Source organism: Nuphar pumila, chromosome 12, assembly GCF_984573655.1.
Source record: "Nuphar pumila chromosome 12, dmNupPumi1.hap1.1, whole genome shotgun sequence".
In the NCBI taxonomy this organism is placed as follows: Eukaryota; Viridiplantae; Streptophyta; class Magnoliopsida; order Nymphaeales; family Nymphaeaceae; genus Nuphar; species Nuphar pumila.
Window position 1 is genome coordinate 35333417 of NC_143260.1, and position 20757 is coordinate 35354173.

The 20757-nt window shown below is 41.5% G+C and overlaps 1 protein-coding gene across 3 annotated transcripts in view; it reads left to right on the forward strand.

Annotated features, from left to right (window-relative positions):
* Positions 1-8975: 8975 nt before the first annotated feature.
* The window catches only part of LOC149820666 (vacuolar protein sorting-associated protein 51 homolog), a 59026-nt gene continuing 47244 nt past the window's right edge, over positions 8976-20757 (forward strand). The window contains exons 1-7 of one of the 3 annotated variants that reach the window (XM_089983446.1): positions 8976-9175; positions 9873-10012; positions 10675-10729; positions 10811-10918; positions 11632-11730; positions 11850-11927; positions 12612-12689. In XM_089983446.1, coding sequence (XP_089839572.1) covers positions 9011-9175; positions 9873-10012; positions 10675-10729; positions 10811-10918; positions 11632-11730; positions 11850-11927; positions 12612-12689 — 723 coding nt within the window. In that variant the 5' untranslated portion in view covers positions 8976-9010. Of the gene's footprint in view, positions 9176-9872; positions 10013-10208; positions 10730-10810; positions 10919-11631; positions 11731-11849; positions 11928-12611; positions 12690-20757 lie in introns of those variants that run through there. The other 2 variants (XM_089983447.1, XM_089983448.1) reach the window with 2 other exon arrangements.

The following is a 20757-nucleotide window of genomic DNA, read 5'->3' on the forward strand; positions in this document are numbered from 1 at the left end:
CCTAAAAATGATTATTCAGCTCGGTTTAGCTTGTATAAGCCCGTTAACTAGTAATAAATATAATTTAAGTATATTTTATAGTATAGAGTGTAAGTTGAAGTTTTTCTTGCAAGAGTAAGTTTATAACTCAAATTCTATTGCTTACAATTTTTTTGTTTTTTGTTTTTTGTTTTTTATCACAAGGAACCTCCGCTGATAACCAGGTCACTTAATGGGCCTGCCCAACAATCTTTTATTTTGTAAATTAGTCAATTTGAGCTTGGCTTTATAGGTTTAGAATATAAATTCTATTATTTTTCAAATTTGAATTGTTTTGTTTTTAAATAAAGGAGCCATCTAGAGCTGAGTTTGTTAGACTCTAGATGTCATGAGCTCGAGCTTCGCTCGGCTTGCCCCAAGAATAAGCCAAGCTTGAACACCCTCTTTGGTTTGCTTGGCTTGTTTCTGAGCCTCTCTCTCTCTCTCTCCTTTATTGGTCCCACAACCAATGCTTGTGGTTCCAACTCCAATATCTTTTTGGATCATTTGATTGTGATTTTTCAAAAGCAAATTGGTGTCGTGTTTCAACTACAGATTATATTTCCACTCAGGGCTTGTTTGGATGCACCCGTTTATCACTTAAAATGGAATAAGATGGGGGGGAAATGCATTATGGACTAGATCATTCAAACGAGCGAATTAACAAATCCTAAGGTGTGTTTGTACCAATGTTGTCAGTATCGTCAAATCAGCTGATTCGCTTCGTATCAGCAAAAAATTTGATATGCAACTGACCTGAATCGGTTTATATTTTAAAAATGGTTACAAATAGTTTTTAATATTTTTTATTGACACGTGTTGTCTGCTGGTCAAAAGTTGCCCTAATCAGTTTGATATGGCTAAGAATTGGCCGATTCATCTACATAGTTTAGAAAACGAATCATGATACGATACTATTCTGGCAACATTTATTTTTACAGCAGGTACGACCAGAATATTCTAGTATGTTAATTTGCATCTAAGGGCATGTTTGAAGACAGGAGGAAGTTACCTCCACTGATGCACCATTTTGGTGGAAAAGTTTTACCCCAAAATTGAGGGAGAAAAAATCACTAGGTTCTCGGGGGATTTCATTTTCAAACATGCCCTAAAGGTAAAGGGTGTCAATGGGTGGGGTTTGACCTGGACCAAAGCGTATAGGATCAGGTTTTGGTGATAAAATAGGAAGGTTCATTAAAAACTAGGTCTGACCCAAAGGGTTCAATTAGTATAAAGGGGCGGCGGGTATTGTTAGGAAAAATTGTGTGGGCCTATAATCACACATTATAGACGGTCTTAGATTCAGGCTCACTTTATGTGATCTAGTTCTGTTGGGCCATATGATATCTCATATGATATGGTCTGTTATGTGAAGAGACTTGTTCTGTCTATAATTCTGTAATGAGTTGAATTAGAAACATACTCCTATTAGGTTATGGTCCCCAAACCTTATATAATGACCCTCTCTTCAATTTTTTCATAACCAACAAGAGATTCAATTCCTCTCATAAGGTTTAGAAAAATAAATAGGGTCAGATATATAGGTTCAGTAAGATCATACCTGACAACGATCTATCAGAGTGCTTATAGATTCAGGTACATTTTTGCATTAAGTTTTGTTTTAATTTTGATTTCAAGAGTTTAACGAGAACATGTAAATCGGTCCTCTTTAGTTTTCGGTGAATTCAAAATCCAACATGTTTTTTTTATGAAATTTTATACTAGACCCAGATCTGACCCATGTTCCGATTAAGACCTATGTTTTTTCAATATAAAAAGATAAAATTTATTATTCTAATGGGTATGAACCGGGTCTGATTCATGCAATCCTTATAGGATTCGAATACAATTTTTTCTTATAGCATAGATGATATGATTTGGGTTCAAACCCGATACCTGCACCTTAAAACAAATCCATGTTCAGACTCACCTCGGTTTGAACGAGATCTGACCCATTGATACCCCTACCTAAAGGTCATAAATTTAGACAAAATTGGAAAATCTATTTTTGTCTAAATTTTATAAGTTTGTGAAATTCTAGCATGTTTTACTTTTTTTTCTTCCTTTTTTCACCCGAACAGTTAATATGGGTCTTATGAAAATTTTCATTGTCGACAAGCTTTGCAGAACGTATCTAAACATGAGAATCCAATTGTGTGAGAAACAAGACCTCATCGTTCTCTACAATCCACTGTATCCAAACACACCCTTAATGTCTCCAAAGAGACCAAGTCAGACCCCAAGGGATCAACCGTGCGAAAGTACCGAACTTGCCTCAACACACAAATTTTTAACGTGATTCGATCATGAAGATCTACTTCCATATCAACACACAAGTTTTTAACGTGATTCGATCATGAAGATCTACTTCCATAATTGGTTTGATCATGATTAAGTGTATCCTGAGCAGCAAGGTAGGTAGCGCTGACGCTGACATACCACACAACAAGCGGCAATGCCACATAAACACTAAGTTCACGGAGAAGGAACTGAACTCATGTCATAGCTCAATACTCAGCTTCTGTGCTGGAGCATGAAACAATGTGTTGTTTATGAGACCTCCAATGTATAAGATTTTTTCCCATGTAAACTGCATAGTCGAATATCGAGCCACTGCCATTTGGATATATGGCCCAATCCGCATCAGAATACACAATGATCGCCCAAGACTTTGATGGTCTAAATTGTAACCCATGTTGAATAGAAAACTTGAGGTACCTCACGATACACTTAACAACAACTCAATGCTTAGTGGTGAGACGATGATGAGTTGGCAGACTTTATTGACACTGAAGGAAATGTCAGTCTCATCAACGTAACATATTGCAAACCACCCACAATACTACGATAGTGTGAGATCATCAAATTCTGAATCACTGCTAGCAAAGAGTTTGGAGGAGGCAGACATAGGCGTGGACATGGGTTTCACGTCAAGCATGTCATCCAAAATATACTTTCATTGTGAAAGAAAAAGTCCTTCCTTAGAGTAGGATGTTTTTGTGCCAAGAAAATAGTGTAACCTGCCAAGATCCTTCAGAGCACAATGCGTTCCAATGAAGTTTACCAGATCATTAATACAATACTGACAATTTTCAATGATTAATATATCATCAACATACACCAAGATAAAAATATGTATATTATTCTTTTGAAAAACAAATAAAGATTGATTTGTTTTGGAACCCATAAAGCTACGTTGAACCAGGGCATTTCTTAATTCTTGAAACTAGGCACAAGCTACCTGCTTAAGTCCATACAGGGCTTTACCAGGAAACTTGGGGCCCTCAAACTCAGGTGGTTAAACCATTTAAACATCTTCTTCTAGAGTATCATTGAGAAAGACATTATTAACATCAAGCTGTCTAACCTCTCAACCTGCACTCAACACAAGAGCCAAAACAATGCAGATAGTGGTTGGTTTGACAACTATGCTAAAAGGTCTCAAAGAAATCAATTAATTCTTGTTGATGAAATCTATTGGTCACTAAACCAACCTTGCAGCACTTGCATTGTTTTTAAGCATGAGTGACCATGTGTTGTAGACCCATTTGCACCTTACAAGATTATAAGACTTATCAGGAGGAACAAGCTCCCATGTGTGTTTTTAATCAGGGCAATGCATTCTTCATTCATGGCTTGTTGCCACCTAGGATCTTTGGTAACTTGTTTGTAGGTCGAGGGTTCTAAATCTTGAGTAAATTCGCTCAACAGGACTATAGGTAGCGAATATTTGGATGCATGGTACACTTTATTCTTGAGGGTGCTCTCTTGAGCATGAGTGACCATATGATGAGTTCTTTGAGGCACATGAATAAAAACAAATAAAGGAGATGAGGTAGGCACTTTAGGTAAGGTACCAAGATCAACAACCTTATTAAGAGCAGGTGACACATGAGGTGTGACACTAGAAGACTCGGTTGTGTCAACATTAGGTAAAGATTGTGCAGGAAGTGAGGAACTTATAGATGGGATGTCATTATTTGGTTTATCATAAATATCCATGAGAAAATTAGCGACACTTGGTTTGGCTTCGGTTTTGTCTAAGGAAAAATTATTCTCATCAAAAGTGACATCTCTAGAAATAATGACCTTTAGGATTGAGGTTCAAGACAGATATAGCCATGGTGGTTGTTGTATCATAGAAAAACATGAATTTTGGATATGAAATCAAGATTATTTTTTTGATATGGTCTTAGGTTAGGGTAACAAGCACAACCAAAGGTTTTGAGAAATTTATAATCTGATCATTTTTTGAACAAAAATGCAAGGACACTTGAATTTTAAGTTTAGCGTAAATAACCTATTGATGATGTACATTATTGTAGAGAAGGCAAAGGTCTAATATTTGTGTGAAACATTCACATGAGCCATAATAGTCAAGCCAGTGTCAACAACATGCTTATGTTTTTGTTCAGACACACCATTATGTTCTTGAGTATAAGGACATGAGATACGATGATCAATACCAGACTCTCTCAAAAATGAGTTAAGGGCGCTCTATGCTGGTCACCACCATAAGTATGCAAATATTTGATTTTCTTTTCAACTAAAATTTTAATCAGCACCTTAAATGTATGAAAAATATGAGCAACAACATATTTGTAGTTCATCAAATATAACCAATAATATTTTAAGAAGTGGCATCGACAAAGACTATAATATCCATAGTTGTTTTCACCAACAACTAAAGCTGGACCCCACACATCAAAAAAAAAAACTTGCATGGGCTGAAGGTTTTCATATGATATACGAGAAAGTCGTAATTTATGTTGCTTACCCATCTGACATGCAGTGCATACATGAATAACACCCTTAATATGAGGCAAAACCAAAATTTTTAATCATTTTTTGAACAAATTTTAAGTAAGCGTGTCCAAGTCTATTATGTCAAGTATCAAAATCAACTTTTTCACCCACATAAGCACTTTTATTGTCAAATTCTTAAAAGAAATCTATAAAGTAGAGGTCATAATTGGCTTTCCCACGAAGAAGCTTCTTTCCAAACTCGCCATCCTTCACACTGCATTGTTTTGTGTGAATATTTGCACAAAAAGCAGTTTCTTAGTTATTTTTGGAACATGCAAGATATCTCTAACAAAAAATTTAGTTTTTTTCAGATTAAAAAGTAAAACTACTAATATGAAAGATTTCCAAACATTTACCATTACCAATCTTTACTAAGTCAGGTCCTTGATATTTTGAGTGAGACGATAGAGCATCAAAATACTATGTGGAAAAATACTCTGGTTCTCACCTGCAATCATCCTACAAGTCTTTGTCGAATTCCTTGGCTTGTCACAAAATTGGCACACAATATATTGCCTTTCAGAGTTATTATAATCATTGGTCACCTCACTGATTCGGCGGTCTACCATAAAATGGACCACCTCTTTCATGACCTCTGAACTGGTGCTGGCCAACTGGACCTCCACGATAGTTTTCTCTATTGCCTCCTCTTTGAACAAAATTTGCCCCATATGATTCTTTCATATTTTCATTGACTTCAAAAAAGGTGAGCGTCTTGAGAAATTAGAAGATTATGAAGCTCAATTAATTTACTCGGAGCTGATTCAGCCCGAGCAGTGATGGATACCCGAAAGGAGTTATATCCATAAAGAAAACCATCCTCTTATGGAATAGGACTTGCCTCAACACACATTGAAAACAAACAGATCAACACACAGTTTTTTAAAGTGGGTTGATCTTTTATTTGTAATGTAATCCCAAGGTTACACAATTTGGATGAGAGTCCTCTTGATTTAGAAATATAGCAGTCCTGCTTTATATTAGAGAAAAGTCTGGACAGCATTAGGAATATGAGACCCTGCTGGATTAGGTCTCTTAACATGATCTTCCTGGAAGCTTCCTTTCTTGTGCAGTTTTCCTAATCGATAAGAGCTTTCCTGATTGGAAAAGCTAGCTTTCTTGATTGGAGGAGGATTCTGGATTAGTAGGTTTCTAGAAACCGTATGTGGACGCATAGGAAATGTGTGGGCCTGGTGAGCTTGAGCTCTAACGTGATCCTGGTTCCTGACTCTAACATGATCTTGATAGCTAACACTTGGCTTGTAGATAGAGGTGTCTCCCTTTACCCCGAGTTCGAGTCCCCGTGTGGTCAGATCTGGAATCAAATTTGGTTTTATACTTAAATCATCCGCGGGCTCAGGCCAGGTGGTGGCAGGCTGGCAACTGTCTAAGCCTCTAAGGAACCCACCCACCTGAGAAAGTGTGAGAATACTGTTGGTGAGGATCAGCCTCTCAACTATCGACTACTTTTCAAAGGGTAGATCAGGTCACATTTTGAGTGTGTCACTGCACCTGACTGCCCTTCATCTCTGGGGTACAACTTGTCAACTGTGGGGCCCAACTGAAGATGGAGGGTGATCAGGCGCAGCGGCACACTAAAGTCTGCAATGTGATTGCACCTGATATGTCATCTACTTTTTCAGCTTCCACTTTGTCAGTTTGCAAGTACTTGAGAAAGTGGTCGCCCGAGCTTCCCTTTCTCAGAAACCTTAGAAAGTAGTGTTTTTTCAAGGGTTTGCAAACATGCCTGGAAAGTGGAAAGTCGACCCTTGGAATTTTTTTTATCATTGTAGGGCTGTCAGTAGGTCAGGTATGACCCAATTCAACCCAGTTCAGATCTAATAAGATCCAGGTTCAGACTTAGTGGCATAGGCCCGAATTGGTAACCAGGTTGGACCTTTGGGATCCAACATTATATGGACTTGGCTTGGTTTAAGATTTTATTCTATATTAGGCATGACTAGGGATGTAAATGTGTTAGACTCTGGTAGAATCTAGGTATTACCTAGTCTGACCTAATCGGATTTGGATTTGGATTTGGATTTGGAGTAGGATGGGATCAGATAAAATCAATTCTGGATCTGATTAGCTTAAAATCTGATATATATTTTTTGAATTTATAACCCAAAGAAACCATGCGGAGCACAAAGATCTGGCTGCGCTGCCTCAGCCTGCCAGACTTAGCTTAAAATCTGATATATATATATATATATATATATATATATATATATATATATATATATATATATATATATATATATTTTTTTTTTTTTTTTTTTTTTTTGAATTTATAACCCGAAGAAACCACGGCCGGCACGAAGACCTGGCTGCGCTGGATTTCAATTCGGATGCAAAGCTCAATACCGATCCGAATTTGGCTACCTAATCCGACTGATCAGATTCAGATTTAGGTAGAATAGCAGATTACATCTGACATGTTGACGCCCCTGGGTACGACTCAAGATCCGGTTACAATACTTTAATTTTCAACTTAAAAACATACAAAGTTAAGATTTGATCGGGTCCGGTGTGTTCCATATGTAACCAGACCCTGATTATGGTTGTGCCTAATCTAGGGCTGTTTGGATCTGGATCCATATCCGGGTCGGCAGTAGCACATTGATGTTGGACACAGCCCCGGATCCATTGGGTCCGGAGCAAGTCTGACCTGTTTACACGTCATCATTTTTTCTTAAATTTATATAAAGACGCCTAACTATTGGCCTATTTACAAACACATGCCTAATTTTGAAAGATTAGAAATACACGACTAATTAGGGATGTCAACGGGTTGGATTCGGGTAGGATCTAGGCATTACAGATTTCAATTTAATGGGATCTGACCTAATCTGATTCAGATTAAGATGGAAAAAGATAAAACCGAATTCAGATCCGACTGGTATAAAACATGATATTTACACTTAATCAGATTCAGATCTTAGTGGACTTGGGTATTAATTGGATCCGGATTCAGATTTCAATGCAAAATTAATTCTGAATAGAATCCAATTTTTAATCGGATCCCGATTTGGCTACCGAATCCGCCTAATGGGATTCATACAATTCTCAAAAGTTAAGCGCGTATTTGTAATACTTTAAACGTCAGGTATGTGTTTGTAAATATATTAAAAGTAAGGTGTGTTTTTGTAAAATTTTCCTTTGATAATTTAATCGCTTTTTATTTATATACACACGATTAAAAAGTCTTTTATTTGCAAATGACTAGGGATGGCAGTGGACCGGGGCAGGTCTCCACCCCCGCCCCGTCTCTAAAATGTAACCTTCATCCCCGGTCCACCCCCGTGACGGGGGAGACTTTGGAGCTCCACCCCCGCCTCGTCTCAACATTCTAATCCCCACCCCCGCCCCGTCCTCGTTTGTCAAATTGCATCGTAACATCCTACAAATGAGCGTAGCAATCAAATCTACGCATGAACCTCAAAATCTGGATCCAGCGACCAGAATATCGTAACATCAACAGGAATCACACCAATACAAGCAGAAAATCCACATCAAACGACTCTTCAGAATTAAAAAAAAAGCATGGAGAACGAAACGATATCACAAGACTAAGAGAAGCGAAGCAAAGAAACAGGAAGACGGTGAGGAGAGGGGTCGGCGACGACGCTGCTCCGACGATGCAAGGCTACAGACGGGAAAAGGAAAAAGAAAAGAGGGAGGAGATGGCACCATAGAGGAGGCTCACGGCAGTGGCACAAGGCAGCGACAGAGATGGGAGGAGGGAGAGATCGTGTCGGCCAACGGTGGTCGGCGACGGCCAACGGTGGTCGGCGACGGCCCGACCCCAATGATAATGCGGATGGGGAAAGGGAAGAGGCGACAGCCCGGCTCGGTGGCTCCAGGGTTAGGAAATTAGGGAAGGGAGTTAGGGTTAGTAAACATGTAGAAAAATATAAAGGGTTGGGGGCGGGGATGGGGCGGGGCGGGGAAACGTGCCAGTCCCCTCCACCCCCCCAACGGGGATGGATTTTAACCTTCGTCCCGGCCTCCATCCCCGTTTCATACCCTCCATCCCCGGTCCAAACGGGGCGAGGCGGGGCCCCGCTTTCCCCCGGTCCACTGCCATCCCTACAAATGACCACACAATTTTACGCGGGCGAAGGCTTTAAAAGGGCGGGGAGAAATCGCAGAGAGGGAGAGGGAGGAATTGCAGAGAGAGTGAAGGATGGCCGTCGATCTGCCGATGGACGACAAAGCAAAGAGGATGAGGGAGTTGCTCTCCAGCTTCTACTCCCCCGAGGCCTCCGTCGGCGAGGCCTCCATGAGATCGCCGCCCGTCGACCCCATCGACTCCCCCTCCTTCGTTCCCGATCTCTACATGACTCACTTGGTATGCACTTCTCGATCCTCCATCTTTCCGATTCTTTCGTCTTCTCTCTATTTCTTTTCGGGTTTTGGATCGTTTTAGCATAATTCTTCGGAGATCGGCGGCGTTTGAGTTTGGATCTGGCGCCTTTTGGTTGCTTAACCTCCGAGAATTTGCGCGATTTGTTGAAGATTGGAGGTTTTGAGATTGAACCTGGCGCGTTTTGGTTGCTTGACTGCTCATGGATGTTGTGCTTAGTGGAAATTAGGTTTCTTCTGACTGTGTTTGGGCTTTGAGGTGTGTGATTTGTGGTTTTTTTGGCGGTGCATTGCTTGCAGAGTTCGACGCTATTGTGTATTTCCTGTTGAATTTACCTCTGTTGACCTAGTCCTCACGATGCGATTGCTGATATTAGGGTTTACGACTTCTGAAAGTTCCCATCTGATTTTTATGTTTTTTGGTTTCGGATTTAACTTTTGTATTTTTTATTAGAGTTGTTCTTCCTCGGGTTTCCTCTCTATGTTAAGAATTCGGTGTTTTCTGCTGCATTTCTCCATTTTGATTTTGTTATAGTGGTTGACTTTCTCTGCTTTTTCTGTAAGGTTTATTTTGGTGTTCTGTGATACGTTTCTGCACTGGAGTGAATTTATTGACTATATTTTCAAATTTATGCTAGTGTTTCTTGGTATCAAAGTTTGTCTGTGTTACTGGCTTCCTGCAGATACAGAGGTCAAATTTGGAGAGTCTTCTTCAAAAACATGTAGAAATGGCGGCCGAGATAAAAAATCTGGATACTGATATGCAGATGCTGGTATATGAAAATTACAACAAGTTCATTGGTGCCACTGACACAATTAAAAGGTGAGAGTACCCATCTTCGATACAAGAATCTCATAAAATGTGATTCCTTAATCTTTTTGTTCTGTATGAGCATGATTCATATTCTTTCCGACTACCCTTTTGAGAAACATTTTCATCTATCAGGATGCTTGTGATATAATTCCTGCTGTTTGTTGCAAATGCACCCTTATCCGTCATTCTGTTCTATTTGGTGCAGAGCGTTCAAGAATGTTGCAGGGGTACTGATAAAAGAGAAAATTAGGAATGTTGCACGTGATGGCTTGGATATGTTTTACAAGGATATTAAAAATTGTTAGTGTTAAGGGGAAGTTTGGTGCATGTTTATTGGATTTGGAGAAAGAGAAGATCAATAAATATATGGAAGTGCATAGTAAGAGTCGTTATGAAAGAATGGAGTTGGCTAGGGTTGAGGACTTCATAGTAATGAATGGAGAAATAGGACACCAAAAGATGATGCCAAGTGGATGTTACAAGACTTGATGATGATTATGTACTTGTGCATGTGCATAGCGCTACAAATCAATGAGAAGCACATTTTGAAACTTGTGAATAATTCACACAGATGGAAATTATTTATTTTGGCCTTTTTAATGTTTTATTAGAGGTTATGTAAAATGCACATTGTAACTCGTATTGTAATTATAAATGTCGTGTATTGACAGGATGAAAACAAACATTGTTGTCATGGAAGGGAACATGGAGCAGCTGCTCAATAAGGTTTTGTCGACAGAAAATTTGTGTTTGTTATCTTTTTTCTTGATTAATATGACTGCAAGATCCAGACTATCTATCATGCAGATAATGTCTGTTCAAGCTGAAAGTGATCGTGTCAATACATCTCTTTTTGAAAAGAGAGGACATATAGAGAAATTGCATCGTACTCGAAACCTTTTACGTCAAGTTCAGGTGATTTTCTTGTGAGTCTTATCCCTGAATATATCTTGTCTCATTTGTTTCTTATTGTACTTACATTTGCAATTTCCTGTTATTGCTGGATAGTGTATAGTTTGAACTTTTAGCTTTGAGGTCCAGTAATGGAGGTTACATAGTGTCTTAATCTGTATTTCAGCCTTGTACGATAACCTTTTTCTCCAACTTCCCCAGTTTTCCCTTCTACTTGATCTTTTAATTTCTCTCCCCAGCTTATGTTTCCCATTTGGTTCATTAAAGATGTTCCTTTGATTGCATCACTCCTCATCTGCCGCACATGTCACTCCTTGGCTGCATATCTAGTGGTGATGCAGGCGTGGATGTCTTATGAACTGAGTTTAAGATTTAACATGTTTCTGCACCTGAAAAATCTTATTGGATCATAACTCTAGTGATCAAATTTGCAAATTTCCAGATTGATTCTTCCAAGAAAAATAAAAACAACTCCAGCCAATTTTTGAATTGTATAGAGATCTTGTAATGGTTATTACTGGGATTCGACCTATACAAAAGCTAAAATTTTGAAGGGTACCTCATATATGTGCAACACTTTATTAAAAAAAGGTTTCTGGGTGTGGTGTTTATATACATATATATATATATATCATGTAGCCTGTATGTACTGAAATTTGTTATATCTAATCTAATGATCTCATTCTGAGTGGTCTAACTCTATCTCTGAGGAGCAGTTTATATATGATCTTCCAATTCAACTAACAAAATGTATGAAAACGGGAGCTTATGGAGATGCTGTGAGATACTACACTGGTGCCATGCCAATTCTAGAGGTTTACCTTCTCTTGCACTTTCATCTTGTTTCATTCTCCATCTTTTCTGCACACTGCACAGTCTATCTCCTGTCATCTTTCTGAAGGCATAACGAGAGTAATCTGTTTTTTTATGGCAGGCATATGGTGATTCATCTTTCCAAGATTGTAAGAGAGACTCAGAATCTGCAATTAGTCAAATAGTAAAAAATCTTGAGGTAAACCATTTTCTTCTGCATCAATCCGTTCCCCTGTGGGGACCAGTATACAGGGATTCAGCTCTGTTGTTGTTGTTGTTGTGTGTGTGTGTGACACAAGGATCCAAATCAAAGAGGTTTCCTAAAATTTGGAAAATTTAATGCTTTACTAGTTGTTTTCTCGTCTAAAGGTGTATTGCTGTATGCCAAACTTGATGTTATTTTTTGGTTTCCTAACAAAGGGCATTTATTCTATAACAAAAAAAGTAAAAAGATGGAACAAAAATGTAGGAGTGGAAATCATATGAGAAAGGGAGTCAAAATATCTAATCAATACAAGGAAGCATCAAATATTTTGCCCATTAAAATAGGGATGCTTGCATTCCTAAAAGCAGAGAAATACCTAATCTGAAGAAAAAGGGCACTGCAACTGAAAACATTTTCATGTCATCTTTGAAATTTCTGTAAATCAAGTTATGTGTGTGTGTGTGTTGTACAACAGGGTTGGGTAAATTTGTGGCAGGGGTGAGAAGGCATTGTCACCTATGAAATTAAAGTAACCTTCCCTTGGTCCCTGTGTTGCAAGGGCAAGATGATGGTTATTTCAAGGTGCAATTAGATGAGAAAAGGAGATGGATTGCATCATTAAGAGTCTTAATTATTTTTTATTTTTACCTTTTAGTTTTAATGTTTTGTCAAGTTCAGGTTAGGCTTTCTTCAGATTCTGAACCAGTAGAAGCCAGGGCAGAGGCTGTAGTACTTCTCAGGCAATTGGGTTTTCCGGTATGTTAAACATTTTGCTAGACATTCAAATGGCCAGACTTTTTGCATATTAAACTTGAAGTGTTATCAAATTAAAAAACAAAAAAAGTATGCTAAAAATTCATGTTTTGGAAGAAATGTATTGACTTATTTCTTCTTGTTTCATCATTGGGATAATAGTCAGTATTGTTGCCTTTCATGCCTTTTTCTTGTAACTGTGAACCAGTTTGGTATTTCCTTAATTATATTTGTTGTCGAGTGCTTGAATGTATTGTTAGAATGTTCAATATTGTCGAGGATGTACACAAAATGTGGTTGCAATCACACACATTAGCAACACTGGCATTCACTTTGAAGTTTGATGATGGTGGTTTGCATGTGACTTGCCTAGGTATAATGCCGACACCATGGCACATATCTATTTGTTTTATTTTGTGTTAAAATGTCAGTCGAGTTTGTTGCTCCTTGACTCTTGTATTAAGTTTGCCCAATTTGGGCATGGTCCATAACCATTGTATTTGAGAAATTGGACTTGGCATTAGTAAGGGATGCTAGATGAATTGAACAACTCGTGACTGACCAATACCAGCTTGATCGGGCTGATAGAACAGGCTTTGTCAATGCAAATTACAAGCTTCATTTATCGAGTTGGATGCTGAACAAGGGCTAATTGGCTCAGCCCCGCTCAGCTAGACTTGTTACATGTAATGTGTAAACTAGTTGATGACACTTATGGGCTAGCTGGTTGGCATATGTGCCTGAAGGAGGTCAACATTGATTTTTTTCCTGAATTAATTTTTTGCAGAAACAAGCTCGCTTGTGGTTACCTTGACCTGATGGCAAGCCAAGCTGGGGCCCAAGTCTGAGCTGGCACTGACACTAAATGGCCTGAGTCTGAGTAAGGGAGCTTGGTTTGTTTGGCTTGTTTGCCACCACTAGCCATAGTGATAAAGATCTAATTTATGTTGACCAAGGTAGTCCAGTAATTATGCATGGCTAATGGGCCGAATGTTGAAGTAATCATTATATGTTTATGTGTAACTGATGGAACTTTGAAATATACAGGTCTTCAATTATCTTGTTTATAATTATCAGAACTCATTGAATTGTAACTAAACCCTGAGAATTTAAATGGGATTCAATGTAAAACACACAAAAAAATTTATTTAGATTCGGGTCGGACCCAGACCCGACCCGAGGCCACCGCCTCTCGCTGTCATTAAGAGACAACGAGGCTGGCAGGAGAAGGGTTACGAACCCCCCCTCACCGCCTCTCGCCCTCTCGTCTCTCTCTCCTCAGCGTTGCCGAGCACCTATGTCACAGGGATTCGGCTAGGAGGGTGCCGCACCCGCGTCGACGCGACTCGACGCGGGTGCGGCACCGGGTGCGGTCAACTCGATCCTGGGTGCGTTGACCGCACCCAGGATCATTAATGTCCATTTTTTAAAAAAAAAATTTGCCCAAATGGGCTTCGAAATTTTTTTAAAAAAACTTTATGCTAGTCTGTCAGCTGTTGACAGACTAGCACAAAGTAAGTTTTTCACGCACAGCTGCTGACAGCAGCTGTCAGCACAGCTGCTGACAGCTGCAGCAGCTGTCCAGCAGCTGTCTGTCAGCTGCAAAGTTTAAAAAAAAAACCCCGCCTATTCCCCAACCCCCTTTATATATATATATATATATATATTACTTATTACATTTTTGCCCCTGCCGCACCCCCGCACCCGGGTTTTTTGGAAGTGCCGAATCCCCGCACCCGCACCCGCGCCCGCACCCGCACCCATGTGACATAGCCGAGCACAGCCACCGACGACCCCCTCCTTCCGGTGAGCTTCTCTCCGGCAGCCTCCCCAGGTACGCCCTTTTCCCCTCTTTGCTCTCTCGTTCTCTCTCCCCGATACTCACCCTCTTTCCCCACGCGTCGACCCGCCGTCGTCGGCAAGAACAGCCGCCGGCGACAGCACCGTCGGAGCCCACCCTCACCGGCGACAACCTCCCCCTCTGCGACCTCACCGACGATGCCTCTCTGCCCGACGACCCCCCAGACTCGCTGTCGGTTGCGCCTCGCCAACCTTTGCCGCCCCCGTCCCGAGGGCTCGTCGATGGCCTCTCAGCCGGCACCCTCCGTTCTCGCCCTGCGTCCGGCCACCTACCGCTGGCAGCCCAAGTGCGTACCCTTTTGCCACCTCATCTTCCCCTTTTTCTTCTTCCTTTCGTTGACCGACAGGGGCAAAATCCCTTGCCTGTCGGTCCGTTATGGCAAGGGATAGCCGTCCAGCAGGGGCTTAAGCCCCTACCACTTTGCCGATAGGTCGGCAGGGGTAAAACCTATGTCGCCTGTAAGAAAGGTTTTGGCAAGGGTTTTGGGCCCCCTGCCTGCCTTTTCTTTTACCAGGGAGGGTCCGACCCTCCCTGCCTCTGTTTATCGCAGGGAGGGGCTCGAGCCCTCCCTGCCTTCGATCTTCGCAGGGGAGGGCTCGACCCTCCCTGCCTTCGTAGTACGCAGGAGGGGCCAAGCCCCTCTCTGCTCACTGTTACGGCAGGGGAGGGGGCCGAGCCGCTCCCTGCTCTCTTTTACGACAGGTGGGGGGGGTCGAGCCCCCTCCCTGCTTCTTGTTACGGCAGGGGAGGGGTCGAGCTCCCCTCCCTGCTCCCTGCACCCCCATTGTTTAGGGGAGGGGCCAAGCCCCCTCCCTGCTCCCTCTTCTTGGGCGTCAGGCAGGGGCTTTGCCCCCTACTTGTTTACTTGTTCGACAGGCAGGGGCCAAGCCCCTGCCTCTTTGCGTATTTGATAGGCAGGGGCGAAGCCTCCTGCCTCCCCCTTTGTGCAAACAGGTAGGGGCTTGGTCCCCTGTCTCTTTACTCTTCTGGCAGGCAGGGTGACGCCTCGGCCTTCCTCGTTGCCTTCTTCAGGTAGGGGTGCAACCCCCTGCCTCCTCGTAGATTGCCGATAGCAGGTATATATATATTGTCCTTTACTTTCTGACAGTCTTTACTTTGCCGTCGCGCATTGCGCAAAGGTTTTGCGTTGCACTCCTGCTTACAGTCTTTACTTTGTCGTCGCGCATTGCGTAAAGGTTTTGCATTGCACTCATGCTTATAGTCTTTACTTTGTCGTCACGCTTTGCGCCCAGGCTCTTGCTTTTGCATATGTGTTGTTACTGCCTTGCTATTGCAGATGACGTTCAGGTTTTCACTCATTGCGTACGCTTTTGAGGCATCCTTGTGGAGGATGCAAGAGATATCTATCACTCTCCCTCTTGTGACAAGAGTTCAGTTGGGAGCTAGCGATACATCGTCGTCTAAGGAGAGAGATACCTCGCAAGGATCCTGACTCTTCGTGTACGTAGTTCCTGCATAGTAGACTTGAGATTTAGGGAGCTGCGCAAAAGCATCAAAGACTGCCCAAATCAAAGCATTTGGAAGGATATGATTGACTGGTTTTGTTCGTCTATTCGGCATATCTCGGGTGATCCCGAATTGGGGTTTGAGTGAACTTCTTAGCGGGGGTTCTGTTGAGAAACCTGTATCCCGTCTATCGAGGCCGGTATCGAGTCATGCGAGGCATGTAGATACCAAAATCGCATGCCAAATGTTGGCACAAGCTGCTGACTGTTTCAAAAGATAAAGAATGTCAAAGTATAGTTTGAGAAGCATTACATCTTTGTGAAACACTTTTGATGAGGCTCTTATTGAGGAGCTATACCCCTTTTATCCTAGAGTACTTGTAGTCGTGCACTACACGCTTGTACTGCGATGATCAGATGAGACGGTCGTGCGATCTCGAACAATGCTAAATGCATAATGTTGTAATCACATAAAATGGTATAATTCGCCTTCACAGGCAAGATGTTCGAGTGGTTTAAAAACCACAGCATAGAATGAGTCGTTAGTTAAGCAACCCCTAACACACCCATTCGCTTCTTGTTGTCTGTCAAGGGAGAGGACAGAGCGGTACAAAACTCTAATGGACAGGTTGTTAACAACCACCCCACGGGCAATGATCCGACCTCCCCAGTCATTAGAGTTAGGGGAAAGGAGCATATGACAGAGATAATAATACATGCACGAGCAAAGTATATGCACGAAGTGCGGCAGCAAAGTACGGGCGAACAACACATAAAAAAAGTAAGTGCAAAAGCAAGCACGACTACAACAGGAAAGTAAGGTAGTAAGTAGTAAGGCCATGACGCATAAAGCGCGGGGCAACAAAAGTAAATACAGAAAGTAAAGTGCGAGAACGTAAAGGAGGACTAGGATTGCATTCTGGAGAAAAAGGCATGCATATACAAGTAAATGCCATGGCGCAAAGCGCAGGGCAACAGGAAAGTAAAGTACGAAAAATTAAAGAGGACAAGGATCGCGAAACCACGTCCTTGAGTTAAAGTGGCATGAACTGTAAAGACATGAATTAAAAGCCTGGGCACATATAGCGCGGCGGCAACAGAAAAGGAAAGTGCAAGAAAGTAAATGGGACAAGGATCACGAAACCGCGTCCTTTAATTAAAAGACATACATATATATTTTATATGTATACATATATCATCGTCCTCTTTCATTTTTAGTTATCTTTCCTTATTTTAGCATTTATTCGTTCATTGTCTTTTTACGCAAGAATCCCCTACCTTGAGGGGTTGCGGGTCCTCGTATGCCCGCGTCGTAGGTAAGCACGAGCTCGAGCCATTAAGGCGAGTTGGATCCACCGTTCAACCTGCGATGCTTAGAACATTAGTAATATGCCATAGTACAAATGAGAAGCGGGTTTGGTAATACCTGCAGTGGTACCGAACCCCAAATACAAGGGTAGGTAGGGAGTTGAGCTCCCTGCAGAAAAACAACAGAGGTAGCAAGGCAGGGAGTCTTGGGCTCCCTACCTGTTGGAGCATGGATGCCCCCCTGACAGAGCCTTGTTGACCACCGATAGTAAACAGTGGCAGAGGCAGGGAGTGCATGCCCGAACAGTAGAGAGGGCTAAGGGCTTAGCTCCCAGCCACACGAGCAGGAACAGGGAGGCTTGCTCCTAGACTTCCAGAAATGCAGAGGCAGGGGTAGACACACTGCACCCTATCCGCGAGGATGCAGGAGGCAAGGGCCTCACCCTTGCCTGGCAAAAAGCCACAGATGCAGAGACAAAAAAGGCAGGGGAGGGAGCGGAGGCTCCCTGCCGAACCTGCCTCAACAGGAAACAGGACAGGGGGCGCAACCCCCTGCTGGAAACGAGACAGCTGCCCCTGTCGGCAGCAGGATCAAGGTAAGGGGGCAAAGCCCCTTGCCGGAGAACAAACAAGGTGCAGGGGGCTTTGCCCCCTGCTCGAAAATAGGAAGAAGGCAGGGGGGGTTCGCCCCCTGCTGGGAAACCAAAGGAGGCAGGGGGAGCTTTGAGAACCTGCGCCGCGGACCAAACCTTGACACGTGTCCGACACGTGCCCTGCACATGTCAGACACATGTACGACACAAAATTTTTTTAACGGGGCTTTACATCCTACCTCCCTTAAAAGAATTTCGTCCGCGAAATTTCATGCGAAGGTTATATGTAGAAATCGTAGTCTAAGTTAATAGGTGTTAACAAGGATGTACAACAATTGTGTGATCCCAAACCTGAATGCTATTAAAGTAATCAGGACAACACATAATGAGTTCCTGAGAAGGGTTCAAAGTCATAACTTGGTCGAACAAAATATATGTGTGATTTCATTAATAAACTTGTCTTCGCAAGAGTTTATACGGAGCCACGAAAAAGGGGTTAGCAAAAGACCACAAGAAAGGTTTATTCGTTATCTTCTAGCTGATCTGATACGAATGAAGAGACACAGCGAGACATTGCTCTAGTTTGTTTACGTTCCTTGAACGGGGGTTTCTGTATTTTATCATGTCGTTGTTTGTCGCTCTCACAATTTCTAACAAGCGCTTCGTCCTGAATAACCTTAATCTATTCCCATCTCTCAAGGCCTTACACGACCAACTGCCACCTGCTATAACCCACTTAAGGCGTCATACTTTCTCAGAAAATCCCACCATTCCATAGAACGTCCAAAACATGATCTGAAATTAATAAAGATCTGATTCACACATCTGAGTCCAACATATAATCATGCTATAACAAAAAGTTAAATCTATATATTCATAATTGACTATTAATATCAATCTCAGAAGATCATCACGACTCACCATAACTTTTTATGGTAATCAAAATTACAAGTTCTGCGTTGGATCACCTGGTAAGGGAAATGTACGACCTCACAAGGAATTACCGCCCTAGATGGTATACCTGGTCTTGGACAATACACTTCCTCACAGGAGTTCACCGTCTTTGCGGCTACCCGCTCTTGGACAGTGTACCTCCTCATAGAGATTCTACCGCTCTAGCCGGATTACCAGATCTTGATTATACATACCTTATAGAGAATTCTTTCGGAACCCGATCCTCAACAAATGCCATATTTAATGAAAATCATTGTGGTACACGCATCAACATGAATGACTGCTCTCAAGGTCGATAGCCACTAATATAATTAACAAGATCCACGCCGGATCACCTGGTATGGGAAATGTACGACCTCACGAGGAATTACCGCCCTAGATGGTATACCTGGTCTTGGACCATACACTTCCCCACAGGAGTTCACCGTCTTTGCGGCTACCCACTCTTGCACAGTGTACATCCTCACAGAGATCTACCACTCTAGTCGGGTCACCTGATCTTGGTCATACACAATCTCACAGATAATCTTTTGGAGATCAGATCCTCAACAAATACCATACGCAGTGATACATGCATCAATGCAATCGACTGCCCAAAACAATTGACCGCTCTCGGAGTTAGTAGCCACCAATATGGGCACAAACATATATACCAACAATATGTATTGTATCACTTCACATGGCAAAACAAAACACAAAATTGCATGTTCTTCCAACAAGGTTCCATGAACTATAATCATATATTGAACTTAAACATTTATCACATGTTCTTAATAATTCTTATCACGTGGCATATCAATCACGCTGCAACAACGCACACGGAGTTTTAGTAGCCTCACTGTTTTCCCAAACCCGCAATATCCAAGATTCTCACACTAAAGAAGGGACATCAAGGAAACATAGATTACACTGTTCTTAAATTTCTTTTATTTTGTTATTAATCCATCTCCTTTAATTTGCAATTCAACATGCAAAATTAATAATGTAAGTTTGCGAATCAACATGCCAGCTCTTCATGAGACCACAGCCGGTGGCATCATAGAACAATGCAATAAAAACCACAACATCAAATATGATTTTTGCAATGCATAAACAAGTAAAGGAGCACACCGGCTTAAGGCTTCCACAACCTATGACAATCCATCTTGATCATCCATGCATTTATATGCAAAAATCATTAAGAACATGCCAATGCATTCATTACATATCACATTTTTTTATCCATAACCATGCACGTCAAATTAATACCACAAATTCGCATTTCCAAATGCGAGACTCATCACGGGACTCCAGCACGTGGAAAAATATAGAACAGTAAAATACAGTGCAACAACATTAATGTGATTTTTGCGATGCATTTAAAATGAATAAAGAATGAGCAAACCAAAGCTCGAAGCTCACCAGGCCCACGATAATTCATTTCGACCATCGATGCACCATATGCAAAAACCATAACAACATGCCATATATGCAATAGAGTCACATGCTTTCCAATGCGCATCAACATATGCCAATTTAACAATGTGCAAGGACTACAACATTCATATGCACGTGTCCACACTATTCATGTGCACGTATTCATGTACTCATGCCACACATATGCCAATTTAACAATGTGCAAGGACTACAACATTCATATGCACGTGTCCACACTATTCATGTGCACATATTCATGTACTCATGCCACACATATGCTTTTATTCATGAATTATCTTAGTTAGAAACATGCGAACACATATGCAAATATACAACTGTAACATATATCAATTCCACGTGTGCACGTGTACATAAGAACAATTATGCATTAATACTTTGATTAAGCATGATATACTAGGTGCAAGCCCGCCATATTTCATTCTTTTGTATGAATACAACTATATCTAATACCA